Source organism: Natator depressus, chromosome 1 (genome assembly GCF_965152275.1).
Source record: "Natator depressus isolate rNatDep1 chromosome 1, rNatDep2.hap1, whole genome shotgun sequence".
NCBI lineage: Eukaryota > Metazoa > Chordata > Testudines > Cheloniidae > Natator > Natator depressus.
Genome location: NC_134234.1, coordinates 192062751 through 192084043, shown reverse-complemented (window position 1 = coordinate 192084043; position 21293 = coordinate 192062751). Strand labels below are relative to the sequence as shown.

General features: G+C 38.6%; 1 protein-coding gene across 6 annotated transcripts in view; it reads left to right on the top strand.

Moving 5' to 3' along the window:
- The window catches only part of ALCAM (activated leukocyte cell adhesion molecule), a 166328-nt gene extending 145509 nt beyond the window's left edge, over nucleotides 1-20819 (top strand). For 3 of the 6 annotated variants that reach the window (XM_074972991.1, XM_074973035.1, XM_074973028.1), the window contains exons 9-17: nucleotides 3274-3386; nucleotides 5141-5276; nucleotides 5369-5499; nucleotides 6713-6845; nucleotides 7806-7844; nucleotides 8151-8268; nucleotides 10317-10448; nucleotides 15699-15809; nucleotides 18631-20819. In XM_074972991.1, coding sequence (XP_074829092.1) covers nucleotides 3274-3386; nucleotides 5141-5276; nucleotides 5369-5499; nucleotides 6713-6845; nucleotides 7806-7844; nucleotides 8151-8268; nucleotides 10317-10448; nucleotides 15699-15786 — 890 coding nt within the window. In that variant the 3' untranslated portion in view covers nucleotides 15787-15809; nucleotides 18631-20819. Of the gene's footprint in view, nucleotides 1-3273; nucleotides 3387-5140; nucleotides 5277-5368; nucleotides 5500-6712; nucleotides 6846-7805; nucleotides 7845-8150; nucleotides 8269-10316; nucleotides 10449-15698; nucleotides 15810-17408; nucleotides 18368-18630 lie in introns of those variants that run through there. The other 3 variants (XM_074973000.1, XM_074973008.1, XM_074973018.1) reach the window with 3 other exon arrangements.
- The last annotated feature ends 474 nt before the right edge of the window (nucleotides 20820-21293 follow it).

Sequence of the window (21293 nt, the reverse complement as noted above, 5' to 3'; positions counted from 1 at the left end):
TCAAGGAGTTCTGCTAATAGAATTTATCCTTGTAAACCAACATGATTCTAGGAAATCTATAATCAATTTTAGGCTTCTAGACTGCAAGAAGATCATTAGTTTTTTGTAAGAGATGCCAAGTCAAACATTATTAAAAATCTAAGGGAAATTATCTTTCAAATGATATATGACAACCTTCAACTCCCAGTAGACCAGAAGGAGTTCACATTGGAGAGTTAAAATATTCAGGATGCCAGAATTACATGACGTACTGCACTTAACCCTCCTGATTACAACACAGAGTTCAAATCCAGTCTTGCACTTCCTAGTTTTCTGACTTGAAGTCTCCCATTCTGTTGTGATGGTGGAACATCTCTCTAGTATTTCCCACATTAGTTAAATGGCTCTTACATCCTCAGGTGCTGTATGGTGGTGTAATGACACGTGGGATGTAATACTCACATCTTTACCATGCTACTTCCTATGCAAAGCCAGTACTGCTATTGATCCAAGTCTTCCAGGTTACACTAAATTAAAAGTTGGTGTGTATTAAATATGGCACCTACTGTGGAGTTTGTTTTTAATGACAAATTAATGAAGGAAGTTTTAAAGGCAGAAAAGAGAAACCCGAAGCAAGTCAGTGTAAAAGTAGAGTATTTTAGTAATTTTTTTCCCCTCTAGAGAGGCAAGTGTATGCAAACCTTTTTCATACTGCCCTGCTCAGTAACATCTGTGCCAACAGATGAAAAGTAAGTGTCATGGTACATAAGGAAAACTGGTGTATGCAGAGAAATTGTTTACCCCGATGCCCACAATGATTTCGGAGGGAGAATCCTCTGCCAAACGTGAGCTTGTCTCCCAGCCCGTTCTATAAACACCTCTCAGGGCTTTGCAGTTCAGAAGTAAGATCTTAAGTCTCGTATTCACTGCAGTTTTCCCCCAACTTTGAATTATTCATAGCAGTATGTGAGAAGGGTGGTGGCCTCAGTTCTTTCACTGAAAAGGGAGAGGCCCTAACATGAGGAGGTCTGTGTTTAAAGACTGCTCTGGTCAGAGTGTCAGTCTTGCCTGAGATGAAGGCCAAGAATGTAATGAGTTCTTGCTTCCTGTGACAAGATTCCTTCCTTAGTGGTGATCTATGATCTCTTGAGTCTGAGTCAATATCCTGCTTCAAAGAAATAAAGGTTTGAGTAGACATTGAAGGGGAATCACCCTGAGGAAGAAAATTCCATAGCCTCTCTACCCTATATTAAGCATGTGCTCAGAGAATAGGAGGAAACAAGTTGAGTGAGAACTAATCCTCCCTCACCGAGGTGAAGCAGCAATCTATGCAGTTGCTCTTTGTCTGAGTCATTGTGGGGAGAACAGATGATCTCCTGATATATCTTACTGAATCTTGATGGTTTTGCTTTTGAGGACATGCCCTCTGGAAGAGGGAAACTAAATGATACTGATCAGGCAGTTGACTCTCTTTGGTTAGGTCTTTGTACGTGTGCCTGCTGTCTGAAGTAGCAAGTGAACCAATAGAGAGAGTTCATGTAACCACTGATAGTAGAAATTAGGCCTATATTAGTAATAACACCGATATTATTAACATTTGACAATATTCATTATTATTGCGAGATGGGCCCAGTCCTCTCTTTGATGCCTGCATCCCTTAATTATTGTATAATGCCCTTTCTAGTGAAATTGGTGAATGAAAGCAGCAGAAAAGTTGACTCTTCTGTTGAGTGAATTTGCAATGAACCACAATTCACTGGTTTAAGCAATTCTAAGATCTTTAGTACTTGAGAATATACAGATAGAAATTCTCTATCTGCATCATCAGCTGTGTCTCAGGTATGTCTAAGATGACTGTTGCTGTAGTGTCTGAGGATTTAGAATCAGGAAGGCAAAACAAGTGGATAATGAAGGGGGCATCTCTTATATAGATTTCTTGATTGCCTGTAATGATAGGGAAATGGATAAAGAAAAAGTAGGTGACAATTTAATTAGAACTCCGTTAGTTGCCTGAATGTGGTAGTGGTATTTTAAACCCTTTAACACAACAACAACAAAATCCAGTAAATTCAATACCACCATTTTCATGAGAATAATTATATAGTACTACAGAGCTGGGCAAAAATATTTCTCGTCTTGTGAGTGTCCTGCCCTAGAAAGAACAAAGTGAGACTGGCCCTAGGAAAACAAACATTTAAAAAACCCTTCTTTTGAGGTTCAGCCTCTTGTGTCTAGCCTGGCTTTTTTTTTTCCCCAGCTGTTGTTAAGGTGGTAGGATATGTTGTAATGCTTTTCCAGAAAATGCTGTGCCATGATGTGCCACAATAATCTACTGTGGTTCAGAGCTTCACCAGCCACTGAGTGCCATACATGCAATATTTAGGATGACTAGGCTTTTTGGTTTGCATAGTAAGATGCTAGGAGGTGGGGATGAAAGCAGATGTTTAACTGGGCGACTTCCCTATTCTCTCAACATAGGATTCTGTATGCAAAAAACAAACAGTAGCATCTGGAGTTGCCTAGCATTTGAAATCATATAAGAAGTAAAAAAGGCAAATGGTGCATTGGAAAGCTACATAGTAGTTGATGAATGAGTGTGTTTTAAGTTAAGAAGAATTCTTAGAAACAAGAATCAACTAATAGAACATATGCTGCCTCCCTATCTCTGTGACAAAGGCCCTAACCCACTCCTCCCACTAGATTGCCAAACCTTCCTGCACCATCCTCTCACCCTACCTCCCCAAACTGGGGCAGCTCTTCCACACCTCTTAAGAGAATCAACCTGTCCTTTCTACCAATTTCAACAATTCTCTCCCTTGTCCTCCTCTGTCCGATATCCCTAGAAGCAGCTTCTAAAATTCTTCTCTGTCCCTCAAGACAAGTCCTCTAATCAGATTTCCACCCCACTCCTAACAAAAATCCTCCTCATTCCACTCTATTCTCTTTGCAAAAACCTCTCCCCCCTACCTGGACAACATCTCCAGTTTCATGAACCCTCCTGGATCATTTTTCCAGCTGCACAAGATGGGAAAACGTCTGTTTATTAGCTGATCTGTCATGTTTCACTTTGTTAGACTATAATTATAGTAGATATGCAAATATTCTGCATTGTGTTCTTTCAGGATCATTCTTTTTATCTGTCTCACTTAAAGAACTGATTTAGATTCCTTTTTTGAGCAAACAAAATCTACGTTTTAGCAGTGCAATAAATCCACTGATTTCTTTTTTCTGTAAACCCTCAGAATGGTTCACTCTTCTGGTATTTATCTTTTAACAATGTTCCTTTTATCATAGATTTGGATTTGTCACTTATTCCTAGTGGAGAAGTTACTAAGCAGATTGGAGAAGCTCTGCCAGTATCATGCACCATCTCTTCCAGTAGAAACGCAACTGTGTTTTGGATAAAGGTTAGTAATAATTCTTGTTAATGCCTACTCACTTTATTTGGTTACCTGTTAAGATTTCTCCCTCAGTGTTCTGGGAAGAATCTTTTTTAAAATTGATCTTTTATAAGCAATGACCAACTAAAATATTAACGTGGACATTTAATACTGTACATTTTTGGACCAATTAGCATAAGTTTTCAAAGGTGACTAGTGATTTTGGATGCCTCACTTTTTTGGTGTGCTACTTGACACTTTCAGAAAAATAAAGTGCTTTTAAAAACTTTAGCCGGTGCCTGAAAATCATTCCATTTAAGGTGCCCCACTTCGGCACTGAAAATATTGAGGTCTCTAGACACACTAAACACAGCCTAAATCTTCAGAAATGATGTTTTTGTCATGTTTCCCATAAACATACTAAAAGGACAGCATATGTTGGGGAGGTGGGGGGGTTGATGGGATGTTTCAGGGCATTGGTAAGTGAGAAAGTTTGTCAGAGAGTGTTCAGATCTGATCCTGATAGATAGACCACCACCTAATTTGACTGGTCAGTGGCTTGTGTTGAAAGAAAGTGTCCATTTATCACCACTGTTACCAAAACTGGCAGCCTCTGGCCATCTTACTAGGCCATCTTACTAGGGAGGCCAAGGACAGAATAGACTATAGACACCAAACTATCTTCTGATCCTCTCCTTCAAAGCTGGGACCTATCGTGGTGGGCAAGGGGAGGTGGCATAGGTAAGCTTGCAAGCATACTTGCCATGCTGTCCCTGTTTTGTATATAAGTAGATCACTGAAGCCTGCTGAGCTCTCCATGCAGCACTGTTTAGAAATTGGAAACCTCTTTTTTCCATATTTGGCACAGCTGTTGCTAATTACATTGTCAAATGCTGGGTTTTAGTTATTGGATGGACAGTTAAACATTAGGAAGAAAAAAATCAAATGCACAAATACCAAATAGGGAATAACTATTTGGCTAGGTGGTAATACTGCAGAAAAGGATCTGAGGGTTGCACTAGATCACAAATTGAATGTAAGCCAATAATATGATGCAATTGTGAAAAAGGCAAGCAACATTCTGGGGTGTATTAATAGGAGTGTTGTATTTAAGATAAGGGAAGTAATTGTCCCCTCTGTTCCGCTCTATGGTGAGGCCTTGGCTGGAGTATCTAGTTTTGGGCACCATGCTTTGGGAAAGATGTGGACAAATTTGGAGAGAGTCCAGAGGAGAGCAACAAAAATAAAAGGTTTAGAAAACCTGAATCTTGAGAAAAAATTATGAAGGGGGCGGGACCTGATAAGTCTTCAAGTATGTTAAGGGCCATTGTAAAGAAGACTCTGAGTGATTGTTCTCATGTCCACTGAGGATAGGAATCTGCTTAATCTGCAGCAAGGGGGATTTAGGTTCAATATTAGGAAAAAAAATTGTAACTATAAAGGATAGTTGAGTACTGGAATAGGTTCCCGAGGGAGGAGGTTGTGGAATCCCTGGTCTTTGAGATTTAAGAAAAGGTTAGACACCTGTCATGGATAGTCTAGGTTTACTTGCCTTGGTGCAGAGGATAGACTAGATGATCTCTTGAGGACCCTTACAGCCTTATGTTTCTATGATTAAGGCCCTGATCCCACAAAGCATGTGAGGAGTTCCACTGAAATCTATTGCAGTGCTTATTTATAATGAGGTTGATGAGAGACTCACACACTTAACTTTAAGCATATGCTTATTTGGATTGGGGCCTAAATTGGAAATTATGTGGACTAACTTCTTACTTTATCAGGACAATACCAGAATGCAGACAGATCCATCATTTTCAAGTCTACAGTACCAGGATGCTGGAAACTACATCTGTGAAACTACTCTACGGGAGGTTGAAGGGTTAAAGAAAAGTAAGACACTTACACTTATTGTGCAAGGTAATGGAGCAGTTAGTTATGCTTTGTTAATACTGTAAATTGTACAATTCACAATTATTTTACCATAATGTTTAAATATAATATTCTTTTAGGAAAACCTCAGATCAGAATGACAAAGAAAACAGAGTCAAATAAATCTAAAACAATAGTCTGCCACGTGGAGGGTTTCCCCAAACCGGCTGTGCAATGGACAATTACTGGTACTGGAAGCATCATAAATAAAGCAAGTATTTTTCTCATTCATTTATGCACAAGATTAAACTCGATAAGTTTATGGAGGAGATGGTATGATGGGATAACATGATTTTGGTAATTAATTGATCTTTAAATATTCATGGTAAATAGGCCTAATGGCCTGTGATGGGATGTTAGATGAGGTGGGATCTGAGTTACCCAGGAAAGAATTTTCTGTGGTATCTGGCTGGTGAATCTTGCCCATATGCTCAGGGTTTAGCTGATCGCCATATTGGAGTCAGGAAGGAATTTTCCTCCAGAGCAGATTGGAAGAGGCCCTGGAGGTTTTTTGCCTTCCTCTGTAGCATGGGGCACAGGTCACTTGCTGGAGGATCCTCTGCTCCTTTGAAGTCTTTAAACCACGATTTGAGGACTTCAGTAGCTCAGACATAGGTGAGAGGTTTTTCGCAGGAGTGGGTGGGTGAAATTCTGTGGCCTGCGTTGTGCAGGAGGTCAGACTAGATGATCATAATGGTCCCTTCTGACCTTCGTATTTATGAATCTAAGTATTAGTGTTTGAGGTCTGGAAAACCTTACTGACTTTGAGGGATTAAAGAAAACAAATATGCATGCACGGAGATTGGCAGTGATAGTCCTCTGCATAGCATAGTTTGGACAGCACGCACGAGCAGTTTGCATTAATTTCTTATGGTCAAATATTACCTTCAGTTATACCTTCACAGTCTTACTGAAGTCAAGGAGGTTGCATTAGACGTATATAAGGGCAGAATTTGGCCCTTAGCTTGCAGCTTCAGGGTGTGGATCATGTCTTGGAGCTATATAAATAACTGACTATTAATTTTGGGTGCTCTTAGCAGAAGAAAGATGATAAATGGCAGCAAATTCAGGGTACAGCTACACCAGTTTTTATGAGACTGGGATGTTTAAGGCAAAATTAAAATAAATATATGTAGCTTGGTCAAATGGTGGTTGACAGGAGAGAGACGTATCTGAAGAGTGCAAACACTAAAGAGGGAAAGCGATTGTTAAGTGGCGGAAGTATAAATGAGAAGTGCTTTTCATGTTTAAAAGTAAAATAATTATTTTAATTATACGTTTTAGTTTATTATTTTAAATGGTTCCTTTTTTCAAAACCGTAAGATTTTTAAAAGGTATTTACTTCTAGAACTTTCCTTATGAACAATTCTAGTATGACATTACAGTATACATTTTTTGTTCGACTGATTTCTTTTCCTTTCCAGACAGAGGAGACCAACTATGTTAATGGAAGATTTTCCAGTAAAATTGTAATTTCTCCTGAAGAGAATGTTACATTAACTTGTATTGCTGAAAACCAACTAGAAAGAACTGTCACCTCGATGAATGTCTCTGCCAGTAAGTGTCTTCCGTTAGAAGCATTTCAAAAATGAGCGATAGAAGTGGTTTCCTTAAAGTTTCAAATGCCTTTTGCCAGCTTTTCTCTCTAAATAATGTGAGATGCTGATCGGTGCTGCAGTACTATTAGAGGGTTGTTTTTTTTCCCTTAAGTTCCACATCTCCTGTATTAACAACCGACTTTAGTCCTCCAACCCAGCCTAGGTTGGTAGTGAAAGAAATTTGTTACTAGCGAATGGCTGTTTGGTGGCCTACGGTATGTGAAAATGAGTTGTATGATTTCAGTACAGTTCAAAGTGGACCAGTGTGCATATCACAAAAATCACAGCAGTGCTAACTAACTCCCTTCTTTTAGCAGAAACCTCCCCTCAAACACCCATACTTGAACCCTGCAAGTTAGGGTTATGGCACATTGGCAAGGGGAAATAGGCCATGTGCTGCCATGGCTCATGATGCATCTGCTTTGGGGATAGTACTTCAGACTATCTATATGCTATCCTTCTCATTCATACACATTATAAAATTACTTTATTATTGAGATACCTTCTTTTCTTAGCCTCTAGTTTTGTGGTTTTTTATTAACTTTTTATGTGATTTCAGAACAGAATCCATTCATAGGTGCTAGGGTTTAGTGGACTACAGTAATGATAAAGTGGTAAAAAGTTACCCTATCATGAATGCTAACAATAAATGCTTAGTCAGAAGTATTCATAAGATTAAACTTGTCCTTTTTTGGAATAAAACACTTTTACATGATGCATTATGGATATAAAGCAAGGATTGCTGCCTAAAAAAATAAGATTAATTATTCTGTTGTGTGGCTGATGTAGCATTAAGTATGAGCATTTCGGGTCTAGCTGTAAAATAGCTCATTATATTGTTAAATATTACAGCATAATGTCAGGGTGAAGGTGACTTTCAGGTATCAAGTTTTTGTTTTTAATGTTTTTTTTATTTCAGTAAGTATCCCAGAATATGATGAGCCAGATGAAAGAAATGGTATGTAAGTGCTACAGAACCCTCTTTCTGTCTGCTCTAGCTTTATGAAGTGTCATTGAATGAGTAATTTCCACAGTCCTCTCTGCCTTCAGAGTTCAGTTTAAATTGCCAAGTCTCAGAGGCAGGAAGAATTAGACCCTGTTAAAAACTTTGTTTAATAGCAATGAAATTTTGCATGTTATCACAATGCTCTAATAGTTTTGACTTTTTGACCACCTTTCTTGCTGGGGGGATTACTTGTATAGAAAATGTTTAATGCTGTGTATTATTGTTAGACACCTTAACAACTTTTCTTCTTTGTTTTAGGTGACAACAGAGAAAAGGTTAATGACCAGGCAAAGCTAATAGTAGGAATTGTGGTTGGTCTTCTGCTAGCAGCTCTAGTTGCTGGTATCATCTACTGGGTATATATGAAGAAATCAAAGTAAGACTTAATATAGAAACTTGCTCTTAACTTTTTAAAATTAAAATAATGTGTACCTATCTGTTTAGCTCCCTACAGCATTCTGAAAATCTAGGGGCGAGAAGTTATCCTCATTTATAAAACTTATCTTGCATCTGAAATTAAAATGGAGGCAATGTATCATCTAGGGGTTAGAGCACAGGCCTGGGAGCTAGGACTCCTTACATCTGCCCTGATTCAGCTGTGTGGCCTTAGTCAGGTCACTTAGTGCCAGATTGTGTTTCCATTTAAGTTAGTGATGCTTTTCCTATTTGACTTAAGTGGGAAGTGGTATTTCAATTTCTGAGTCAAATGATGGGCTGTCACATCTGTGCAACCTCATGGATGGTCAGGTAAGTTCTTAGTGTAGGAGAAGTTGGCCAGCTCACTCTCTCTAATTACCTGAATTTTATAGAAGGGTAAACAGATGCCAACTTCACAGGAGTATGTGAAGCTCAATTAAATTGTTCATATAGTGGTTTGAGATACTAATGAAGGAAGCTGTATTGCTTGAAAACTAGACATTGCCAGGGCTGACTAAAAATCTAGATCCAGACGGTAGAATGTATGTTGTGCCTATTAGCTCTGCTCATTTTCAGTTAGTTTCATTAGTACAGAAATACAGCTATCTGGAATACACTGGACAGTCTCTGAAAGAAGTCTTTGAAATATCTTCCCCCTCATCCTCATGGTTATCAGGTCCCCTAACCATATCTAGCTTGCAGCTGGTTCTGCTGAGTGTAGTCTTAAACTCTTTTCCCCATACATACTGTGGCCCTGTCAGGTGTGAAAGTGCAGACTTATCCTACCCCCATGCCTTCTCAGAGAAGCTATCTGATTTACAGCAGCTGAGGATCTGGCCTACACAGCACCAAGATCATTTATAAAGTGTTCTGAAAGTGAAGGCAGTTATGTATGTTGTGTACATATATATATAGACAGACAGACACATGCAGTATTAAAGTTTACTTGTATTTCCCTAAAACTTTGCACATTGATTTGCAATATACATATTCTGAGTTTTGATATGAAGAATTGTTTCTCATTCAGTGGCCATACTTACAAGGGCTTCCCTCATCTATTTCTGGCATTATGAAGTCTTTAGATTTTACTTCCGTACAATACCACAGACATAACTGTGCAGGGGATTTTTGGAATTTCCTGAATAAGGAAGCTTTATAAACATATGATTGAGCACAGAAATATTAAGCATGTGCTATTGATAAAGCTGCAGGAAATTAAAAAAAAATTAAACTTCCCCACCACCTTCAGTTATTACTAAACAAAATGTCCAGAATTTTTCTTCTCTCTCTCAATGGGGAGTCCAAAGCATGAGGTAATGACTCATTTGTGGGGCGGAAATGTGATGATTCTTAGAATGTGGTGTGTCCTTTGTGATGTGTTTCTATGCTTTATGGTGTTAAACTTTTGTTTCATGTTTAATTTCTAAAATGGTCAAGTTTAGAAAACAAAGGCATAGGAGAAATGGGAATATCATAAAGTAGAAAATTAAATTAGCAGTGAGTAGATAGGCTCATTGGGGACCAAATATTTTTTTAAAACAGTTATGTTTAAATCATAATCAGTCTGACAGTCTCTAGTTTCTTAAAAAGAAAAGGAGTACTAGTGGCACCTTAGAGACTAACCAATTTATGTGAGCTGCAGCTCACGAAAGCTTATGCTCAAATAAATTGGTTAGTCTAAGGTGCCACTAGTACTCCTTTTCTTTTTGTGAATAACACGGCTGCTACTCTGAAACCAGTCATTAGTTTAAGTAAATCATATTGCTGAGAAGCACCCACTTTCAGTATACATTTATATTAACCTGGTCTCCTCTCCCTTGGGAATCAGTTTCCCTGTTTTCTGCATGCAGTACTTCCAAAGAACAAGCAGAGCATCAGTATGTATGAAACAGAGGATTTCAGCACAAATTACAGCCCATAAATCTCAAATGCTGTCCTCTCAAAAACACCATTGCAATACTTATTGACACTGTGTGTGTCCAATCACAACCCTCCGTTTCCACACAGGCCACTCCCTCGAACAGTTAGTCACTTTTTGAACCCACCCTCGAACAGTTATTCACCTAATCTCTGCCCCCAAAGTGACGTCAATGGAAAGTCTGAGAAGGCAGCAGCACAGAACTTTCAAACCCTCGTGAGGCAAGAAAAATGTTTTTTTTTCATTAATGTATGTTGTGGTTTGTAGAATTTTCTATTGTCTTGTGATACAGGATAGTAGGAATTGTACTCACAGCCTTGGAGTGTATTCACAGTAACTCGCTTCTGTAGCTATTCATCACCTCAGCTTCACTTAATACAAAAGCTGATTATTGCCATGTCCTCTGCACCAGTTCAATGCAAATTAATTAGCAATCTGAGTAAATTGCCAGTGCAGCCCTCAGCTAGGCAAAGTCTAAATATTCTTGTCTTCATCTCATATATTTTTAACTCTCTAGGGAATGGTTTTTATATACATATATCATTTAGAAAAGAAATCCACGTAGAGCCTTTGTTTCCCTTCACTCTGAAACAGAAATCCCGATGGAGAATTTGCATTTCTAAATAAATTAATTAAATCTTTTGTCCTACTTTCATTATCTGGGATTGGGAATACACAAATTCCAGGTAATGTTATGAACGAGTTTCCACTGATTTATTGCAGACTTAAAATGAAGAAAAAAACCTGAAATTTGGCTGAACATTAAACTGCAGCAGTTTTTACTATGATCAGATGCACACAGAATTGTTGGAACCAGTCAGCATCCTCAGTCATTCTGAGCTAATTGCTAACCTCTTCCCAGACTGAAATTTGTCATTGAATAATAAATTTTACTTTTTTGCTATTTTGTAGATGGTTAGTATGTTAAGACCAAAAGTTGCACAGTGTGTTACAGAACCCTCACAAGTGCAGTGTCTCATATACTTACAACTACAAAGGTCACATTATTGTAAATGGGGGAGACAAACTGGGAGTGAGCTGGTTGTGCTCTATATTTAATGAGTATAGTCTAATTCAGAGAATAACACTGGAAAATCATTTTTTCACTAATTGATACTACTTATTCCACAGTGATCTGGAAATTAAAAAAATGTTTGAAAGCGATCTTCCCCCAGCAAAAAACAAGTGAACCTGTAAACCCTTTAGCACCATTTTACCTACCTTTTAGAGAGCCTTTGAGTCAGGAACCCCTATGGTAATCATTTTCTTGAAGGCAGGACTTCTGAAGGGAAAGCTTGAAATGTCAAATGAGGAATTAAACTTTATTAAGAGGATATAGGGATCCATACATTCTGAGTGGAGAAAGAGAGAAGTACAGGAGGCAGACACACCATCTATAAAACAGTATTTTTATAACCAATTTCTGACACTCTTGACTTGGTTACAAGTTTGGTTCAGACAAGTAGTCACAGTTGTTTTTTCACAATATATTAATGTGCCATCTCTATTTGTGCATCCATGCTGCCCAACTGTTGTTGTTCTGAATTAATTCTGGGAAAGTGTGCGTATCTATGTCCCCTACTGCTCCAGAGGGGGGAGACAGCGGCACTTAGGGTAATGGAGACCCAGAAACTCCGCTTTAGAGGACTAGCGAGTCTTCTACATACATACTATAAGGGGTTCAGTCTACACTGCAAAAATGACAATTTTGTGTTCTCCAAGGAAGCTAGCCAAGGCAAAGCAGTTAGCTACCATGGTGACTAACAGTATTGACTAGATTATAAATTATGTTTCATGTCAACTACACTGGGTAAAAATAAAACCTGTGGTAGTGAGTCTCAGATTCTGGGTCAACTGATTCTACCTTGTGCTACAGGACTGAAAATAGCAGTGTAGCTGTTCCAGGTTTCAGAGGCCAGGCTGACCTGGAACAGCTACACTATGAATTTCAGGGCCAAAGCATGAGCCTAAGTCAGTTGACCTGGACTCAGGCAGGCTGCTGCTGGGTTGTTGGTTTTTGCCATGTAGATGTACCCTGTGTCATGAACCGGTTATAAAATCATGCTGTGTCTAGGCTAGCGGGCTTAGCATGCAGAAGTTTCCTAGGGCTGCAGGTCCAACCCTCCTCATACTGCTGGGAGTCTCCGTGCAACAAGGCTCCTGTGTTTTAACAAGGTCATTTAAACAGTGTTAAAAATGCTGGCAGTTACACAAGCATTGCCTGCTTTAGGGCTACCGATGGAAATTTTATACTAAAATCCCTAGTGTTCAGCAAATATTGTAGTGAGACCACTGAGAAGTCAGCCTCTGCCAACATTGTCATAGTTAAGTCTTGACAAAGTGGGTGAGGTAATATCTTTTATTGGACCAACCTCTGTTGGTGAAAGAGAAGCTTTCAAGCACCACAGACCTCTGTGGACTACCATATCCTGGAACCAACATGACAACAACATAGTTAAGTCTTCAAATTTAAGTGTTCTAAATCCATGTGTAAGCATCTAACTAAGTGGCCTGGTTCTCAGAGAGGCTGAGCACGTGCAGTTCTCATTGCATTGATGTGGGCCATATTTTAACTTCTGTGAAGGGGATGGGTACTCAGCCCCTCTGAAAATCTGGCCACTAGTACAGGTGGCATAGTCACCCAAATTAGAAGGCCTGAAGGGTTGAGGAAGAGGTATGTGATATTCAATCCTTACATATAACACAGAATAATTTTGTTTAAAAATAAAACTTAACACCAGTTGGACCATTACAGCAACTTCTATGATTTTTACAATAGAACAACTTTAACCTAAGCAGATAATGTCAGATACAAAGCCCTTCAACCTTAAGTAGCAACTCACAGGAGAGCCAAAGTAGGGACAGCAGCTTTGGGGTTTTATAGTAATTCTGCATCTCTCTCTCTCCATTGCTGTGGTTCGTTCTCTCAAGTCTAACATGTCACATTTGAAATACAGCTCTTGAATTGTTCAAATTTTAATATCCAATGAAAAAATAGGCCTCTCTCTGTCAGGAAAACTACTCTTTCTGCCAGGGAACGTGACTATCATCCCCTGTCAACTTGTCCTTCTCTGCATTTGTTGGTACCCCTTTTGAGAAAGCCTGGTCTCATCACTGAAAAGGCCCTCAGGGGTTATCGCCTATAATTATCTGCTCAGCACATTCTTCTCCCACGAGACTCCAAATTCTTTGTCCCTCATCCCTACTCTCAATCTCTCTATTTTTGTAACCCAATGTTTAGAAAGGAGACCTGCTCATGAGGAGTTGTTCAGATGACAAGCAAAATCCATGTGATCCATCTAAAGAGAGCAAATTGGTTTTTTTCTCTTACTGTGGCTTAGAGAGATTTGCGAAAAAATTTTAGGATCACATGAGAAATTCAACCACTGTCAGTATTGATTTTTCTTCTTGTTTGGTTTCGTTCACTCTCTCATTTTCCTCTGTGCGGATCAGTCTTCTCTGGCTTTGAGATATTCAAAGAGAGAATGAAAATAACTTCCCAGCAGAGACTTACAATGGGTGTAACAAGTTACTTTGTGATATAATCCCACCGTTTAAATGACAGTTGTCTACAGGTACATCTGTGCTGCATAGTTAACCCAGGATCTTAAATTTTAGCCTTAATTTCTACCTATCAGTATCATCCACAAAGAAAACCCTCTGATCTGGGTTTGGAGGACAGACAAAATCACTCAAGTACTGATAGTCCTCCAATATTCTTCTAATGCTCTTCCTCCCGTGCCCCCCCAAGGATTGACAAGTTCTTCCATACTTGATCAGCAAAGAACCCTAAAGCATCTGAGAAAAAAGAACAATGGGATATGCCCTGAGATATACACAGGCTTGTGCCGAAACAGTGAGGACCCAGTAACACGGGTAGGGCTTTATTGTGGGAACGCTCAGATCCAGATGCTAATCACCTTGGTTAACTGTTCAGTTTCAGCATAACTAGTGATCAGAGACTTGGATCTTAGAACTAACACAACGATTCATGCAGAGAGAGAGACCACAATAGCAATACCATTAAACAACATAGTTGAAAGAAAGTGGTAAAAAGGCTGAAGTAACTTCAAGCATTAAAAATATACTAGCCAATGTAATATTCTACCTTAAAACAGAGAGGCAGCTATTGCAATTTCAAATGTCCAATCATCTATTTAGACCTCAAGTCCATCATCCTTTGTCACTCTTGCTTGACCTGATGCATCAGGTCTGCTGCCCACTTTCCGTGCTGGGGAATTGGCACTTCCAGTAGTAGCACTTCAGCCATGTCTGAGATTTGGGATACAGTTGTAAGCCCCTGGGAAATGTTTCCCCCTGACTCATTTGGATCAGGACTTGACTAAACCATAGCCCTTTATACTTTGAGGTCACTTAAACTACAGCTGTTGGCAGTGTTCGCCTACGCTGCTAGATGAAGCTAATGTCTTTGCACAGGCACACCCCACTAGCAAAAATAAAACCATTGGTTTTAGAGGGCTATATGCTGACTAGCACCCATGTGCCATGTCATAGTGTTCTGCTAACTTGTGCCATCATTGTATTTTGCGAGTCAATGTCACTTCAGTCCTTTACCCTGAAGCTGTGGTAAGTATATGCATAAATCTGTCACAACAGATACTTCTATCAAGGAAACAAATCATCACAGAGAAAGTGTATATGATAAGCTGCTTTGACATGAGATTTAATGTCTCACGGCTTTTAAAATGTTATCACACTATTGCAGCAATCTTTCACCTTGGCTGATGGTGAGGTTTCTCACATTAAATGTATGGCTTGTGGGGTTATTCTGCTAAACTAAACTAAGCACTTAACTCTCTAATTCATCTTCACTACTTACATTAAAGCAGACCTGCTATTTTAAATGAGTTATACCTCTTTCTCTCCCCCTACTCTCCCCAACATCATTTACAGTCTCTTCTCTATCCAAAAATGGTCAGAGATCCAGAAAAAATGCTTTGGGCACTGAAACAAGTAGAATCTAGGTGGTACCCAAAATGGTTTTCAATCTAAGAAGCGATCGACTTCTGCTCAGCACAAGCTCCAAAAACTATTTTAATGTGGACACACACAAAGATTGTTGTGTTGATAAAGATGTCTTAGCCACACTTCGGCATTTAAAGTGCCTGTGGACAAAACCCTTAATGAAACATGCAGAAAACCTAGGGAATTGTCCAAAAAAAAAAAAAAAATATACATGTGCACAGCCAGCTTAGCCTCAGTAAACAGAATTCTCCTGGGCTCTTTTGCAATGTATAAGTTCCATTGTTACCACTGTATGCATATGTAGTCCTACTGCAATGCTTATTGGTATATTCATAGTCCTATGCAAATGTTTCTAGTGTTGGTAATTGAACTCTTAAGAATTTTTTTCTTTGCAGGGAGGGAGAGAGAGAGAGACACACTATATAGTAATATGAACAAAATGCTACAGACATGCAAATGAGACACTGATAATTTTTTTCTTGTAGGACACCATCAAAACACGTAGACAAAGACCTTGGCAATACAGAGGAAAATAAAAAGCTAGAAGAAAACAATCACAAATCTGAAGCTTAAAAGACAAATGTCAGTCATTCCAGGTAAGCAGTGTGAACTGAAAAACGTAGTACCAGGGTGTCCACCCTTTGGAAAATAGAATCAGAACCGTTTACCTGTGTATCCTATATCCTGTACGGCAAAGGGAGGTTCTCTTTCAGTTCAAGAGCTAGAGAGCCTGTGCTACTGGAGTAAGATGATCCAATATTTATCTTTAGTCAACCTAGGACTTCAGAGTTGAGAACTATGGGAAATTATGACGCCTTGTTCTCCCCTTTCAGACTATAAATACTCTTACTAAAGACAATAGGAATTATTTGTATTCTTGTGATTTTGGGGGAGCAAGACCCATGGCAACTATGGATTTTTAATAGAGCAAGTGTACACACATTAAAAGAAATGCAAAAGGATTCTGACATTCAGAAATAAATGATCGCATGCATTTGAGCTCATGCACTCAGGGAAATTTAGTTACAAATAATAATTATATGATATATACTCAAAGGAGAACGTTTAGTTTTATTCACTATAGGTAAAAATTAAAGTTTTTGGTGAGCTCAAAACAATGTACGTTCAAGAGATGAGATAAGTTCTTACAGTAAAACCACATACTATTACTAGCCTCATGCTGGAGGTAGTCATTGTGCCATGACTGTGCAAGAGAAGTGGAGATTTCCCCTCTTCTTTATAAAACAGAAGCTGCAGGAGGACCCACAGAATCCAAACAGCAATGAATACAGTGGTGGTACAACAAACCAACAGCATCATCCAGTGGTCAGATGCAGCCACCACTGCTGCCTCTGTCTTCTTTTAATGTCACAGGCTGGGTCTTACACCGTCTTTCTGAACAGTGATGTCATTTAGCACACACATATTGTGGAAGGCCAGGGTAAAGGGGGTAGAAATCAGTTTCCAATGTTCTTTAAATTATGGAAGTAAACAGTCAAAAGATAAGCTTTCATATCAAATTATCAAATTTACTCAGTTTCTAAATTAGTTTTTTTAAATTTGTGTCTCCACTTTTGAGCCTTCAATTTGAGAAACTTTAGAAAGGCCCAGGTTCAGAAAGTGCTGTGCACCTATCCTTTGTCAGCCCTCTTTGAAGTGTCAAGTTGCAAAGCCAAAAATGGAGGGGGACAAAATCATTGGTCACTTGAAAATTTGGTGTAGAGATTGTAAATTTATTACAACAGGTTTCTTGTTTCAGTAAGATGGGGATAGAAGGGTACTTTAAGGGAAAAATCTAAGATCTTGAAAAAGTCTGGGTCTGAATGTTTCAGTTATTCATACAGTCTTGCCTCTAAATTTAGCATAAACCACCAGACAACTTTTCTTGCCACAAATACTCAAACGATTCAAAGATCTGAGAGACACCAAGGAAGGGCGATCAGACAGTCCATATAAACCTCTACTACTACTACGGACAGGAATGTCCCTATTTATTGTGCAATAGTGTTCTAATCATTGATATTGTAATTAAAGTTTATGTTGCAAAAGTCCTCCATAGAGTTTGCTGTGCCAGAGTTCATCAGTCAGGTAGGGAGTATGTGGGGTGGGAGGTTGCTTTCAACTTTGGGGGTGAGGGGGTGGTGGAAGACTCTTGCTCTGCTCTTTTAATTGTGAATACCCTTGAAATTCTGCAGTCCTAGAGTACACTGGTGGGAGGAAAGGAATGTCCAACACCAGGAGGTTGAGCGATGGGAGAAAACTACAAGCAGTCACTCTCTCCTTCCCACTTCCAGTTACTGGTCTCTCCTGCCTTCACCTGCAAATGGCAAGCACCTTCACATCCAACCCCCCCTGGAACTTCCTTGAAAAAATCTGCTCTCTCCCTGAGTGTAAGGGATTTAGGGCCTTCAGAGGTGGTGGAGTGGTCCTGTTTCCCTCAGCTTTAGAGAATGTCTAACACTGCAGTCAGAAGGTACGGTTGCAGCTCCTGCAGGCCTACCCGAGCTAGATCAAATCAAGCTCAGGCTGGAGCCACAGCGGTGGTACAGGTGGCCTCCCCCAGTACAACCCCGCTCAGGATCTTGAGCTAGCTTCCATCTAGCTAGATCAGTCATACCTCCTGATTGCAGTGTAGACATACCCCTAGTGTTAGAAGTTCATCAGGCCTAGACTTTGTGGGAAGAGAGAGGAGAGGGCTCCGGTGAAATGAATTTTGCACAATTGAATTCATTTTGTCCAAGAAGGAAGTTTCTTCATATTCCTTGTAAAAATGTCAAAAAATTAGTCCCTAAACTTAATTTACAAATTTCTGGGAAAATGCTCCCAGTGTCCCTAGCTTCTGTTTGCCAGAAACTGGGAGTGGATGACAAGGGGTGGATCATTCAATGTTTGCCTGTTCTGTTCATTCCCTCTGAACCACCTGACATTGACCACTGTTGGAAGATAGGATTGTGGGCTAGATGGGCCATTTGACCCATTATGGTTATTCTTATGTAAAAGGGTGAAATTTGAATCCCTAAAATTTCCACTGCAATTTCACATGGGAAAGACATGGTTCACTTCCTGCCCTAATGTTTTGTGTAATGGTGTTGGACATTGTAGTAGCTGCCACATCCACAGAGGTGACTATGTTAGTGATGAATGAAATTAGCCCTGGGTAGTATATGTGTATTGTTTTGGGTGCCTTCAAATCTGATGTGTTATATAAACATGAGCTTATCATTACATTCATGATTTGGAGAATGAATTTGATTCATCAGCAATGGACATATCTTTTTGTGATGTAATTTATAACTTGTTTGTAATATTTTCTGGTGACATTTATTTAGCAGTTAAATAAAGGCTATTAAAACTCCTGTCTAATTATGATAATTTTGCCAGTTACCTAGTTTAACTGACTGTTTTTCACATTTTCAGAGAATACGTATAGAAGCATGAACGTGGATTGTATTCAAAACATATACAAAGAAGTGACAGTTATTCATGGTTCAAGTATTGAACAGATCATTCTACCAAGTTTTCAAAGGATTTTAGATGCAATTATCTCAAGTTTAAAAAAAAAACTAATTTGGCATCAGCCAAGATAATAGGTCACCATGTTGTGTTCTGTTTGTTTTTGTAACTGTCTGCACTGAAGATTTCTTTTTGTTTGCCTTTATGTAAATTTTTTACGTAGCTATTTTTATACACTGTAAAGCTTTGTTCTGGGAGTTGCTGTTAATCTGATGTATGGTGTAATGTTTTTATTTCAGTTTGTTTTTAGGACACCCTTTGAGCAGGTACATTTCTAATTCTGATTGCTATCCGTAAAACCCCTGCTTTTGTAGAGCAGAGATCTCAAACGTAAGGTTGTGTTATGGGGATAGAGCAAGCTCCTTTTTCTATTATTGAAATCACAGTAGAGCGAGATGGAGCCAGGAATAACGAAAGTTCACTAAAGGGTTCATGAAAGTAAAAACAGCCACCTAACTGACCAGAAAAGGGCATAGACAGTTTCCAAGAATAAGCCTGAGAGTCTAGCACAGACTTCACCACAAAATTCTTGTTAGCCTGTGTACAGATTGCTGCTGCTAAACCTTTTCTCTGTGAGTGAATCACAAATGTATTGTTGAAAGCAGTTTGGAAAAAAGTTATTGAGTGTCCTCACCATCTCATGGTGGATAAGAGAGTGACACTGTAATTTTGAATTGGTTTGAAGTCCTTTTGGTTATCCACTGCCTTAAAGTACTGTACCTTTTCTTCGTTTCAACAAGATAACACTCAGAATTGGATTTTTTTTTTAAAACAGTGGTCATATCAAAGCTGCATTTTTCCACAAAAATAGAATATATATATATATATTTTTTGTGTGTTTTTGTTAACTCCGCTACAGATATTGAATGCACCTTGAGATAATTTTAGTGTTTTTACCTGGTACATAATTTATCAAACAGTGCATATAATTGTAACAATGAAATGTCTATGTATCTTAAGTTTAACTTTATAAACGTGTTTTATGCTTGAGGAAATTTTTAGAATGATTATGTAAAAGGAAACATTTTTTGGGTAGATGGCACTTCTGAGTTTTTACTCTTGAACAGAAGTGTAGTTTCTGAGAGAATGTATTAGACAATTCTGATCATGGGAGGAAAACAAGTACATAGAGTAAGCAGAACATCAGGTTTCCATTTTTAAATCTATGATCCAGGGGGAAGTAAGTTTTTATAGACTGGTAGGCAAAAAAAATTAGTTAAAGAAATGGAAATTAGGAAACATTTTGCCACTTCTACATTATTTAGAAAAAACACTGTTACTTGTAAATTTGTAAAATGTTAAATGTCTGGGCGGTAGTGACTGATGTCTTAATAAAAGCTTCCTGTAGTGCATTGGCATGGATTAAATACATAAAATGTCCTATAAACTCTCTGCTGTATAAAATATTAAGGGGAAAATCCTGTTATTTGCCTCCAAACTTTGATTTGTTAATGTTTTATTTAGCAAAGGGGGAAAAAAAAATCTTGGTCAACATTTAAACCAAAGTAAAAGGGTTGGGGGGAAAAACCAAAGTTGTTTGTTTTGCATGGCTAAGCCATTGTTATCTCTGTAAATACTGTGATTTTTTTTCTTTTTTTTTTTTTTAGAATTTTGTTAAAAAAATTCTAAAATTTTTAAACACCTGTTTTCCAAAATAAAACGTGAACACACAAAAAAGGTACTTTATATACCATTTTTTTTTATTTTGCTTTGAACACCACTACTAACTGAAATGCAGTGGGAGTGACTAGGAAAAAAAAGTTGTAATGGCTTTAAGTATGTGATAAATGACAGAAGTTTATTGTAATTCTCTATATTTTGAGAAGAAACCTTCAAGACTGATAAGTAGAGGGAATGGGTCAAAAATATTTACCAATGTCTTCAAAAAAAACAAGAAGTAATCACTCAATTTCTACATCCACAATTGTGAAAAAGGAATAAAAACCTCACACCTTTTGAAATTCTGCTGCATCTCCCATCCAGTTTTACTCTTCAGCCCCAGGAGACAGATTTTTCCCTGTTCAGCCTTCACTTCAGGCATGTTCCAGGAACCACCAGTGCAAAAAAAAAAAAAAAAAAAAAAGATGTTTCAATCCATGCCTAGAAGATAATAAAACTGAAGTATGAATTCACCTGCCTGTCTGACATTTCAGTTCAAAGGAACAACCCTGATCCTGTGAGTTCTTAATAGTAAAGTTACATGCATGTGTAATCTCTGAAATCAGTGGGGTTCCACACAGGTGCTGGGATCTGCCATACATTGCAGATCAGGACTCAAGAATCAAATCTTATCACATTATGCAGAACATGGGTGCATGTATTTAGTACCCATCATTGAGACATCTGGGCACCTTACCAGTCTATGTATGGTTTACATTTGGCAGGGTGAGGAAATCAGGTTTGGCCTCCAGAAAGAACTGCAGTTATGGGCCAAAGTCACAGATGGACCACTCCAAATGAATTCATTTGATCTCAGTTGTTGGATTCATACTGTGGGTAATGATCACCTGCTTATGTGCTGAATTTCAAGATAAAACAGAGAAAGGGAGGGAGAAAGGAACTGTTAT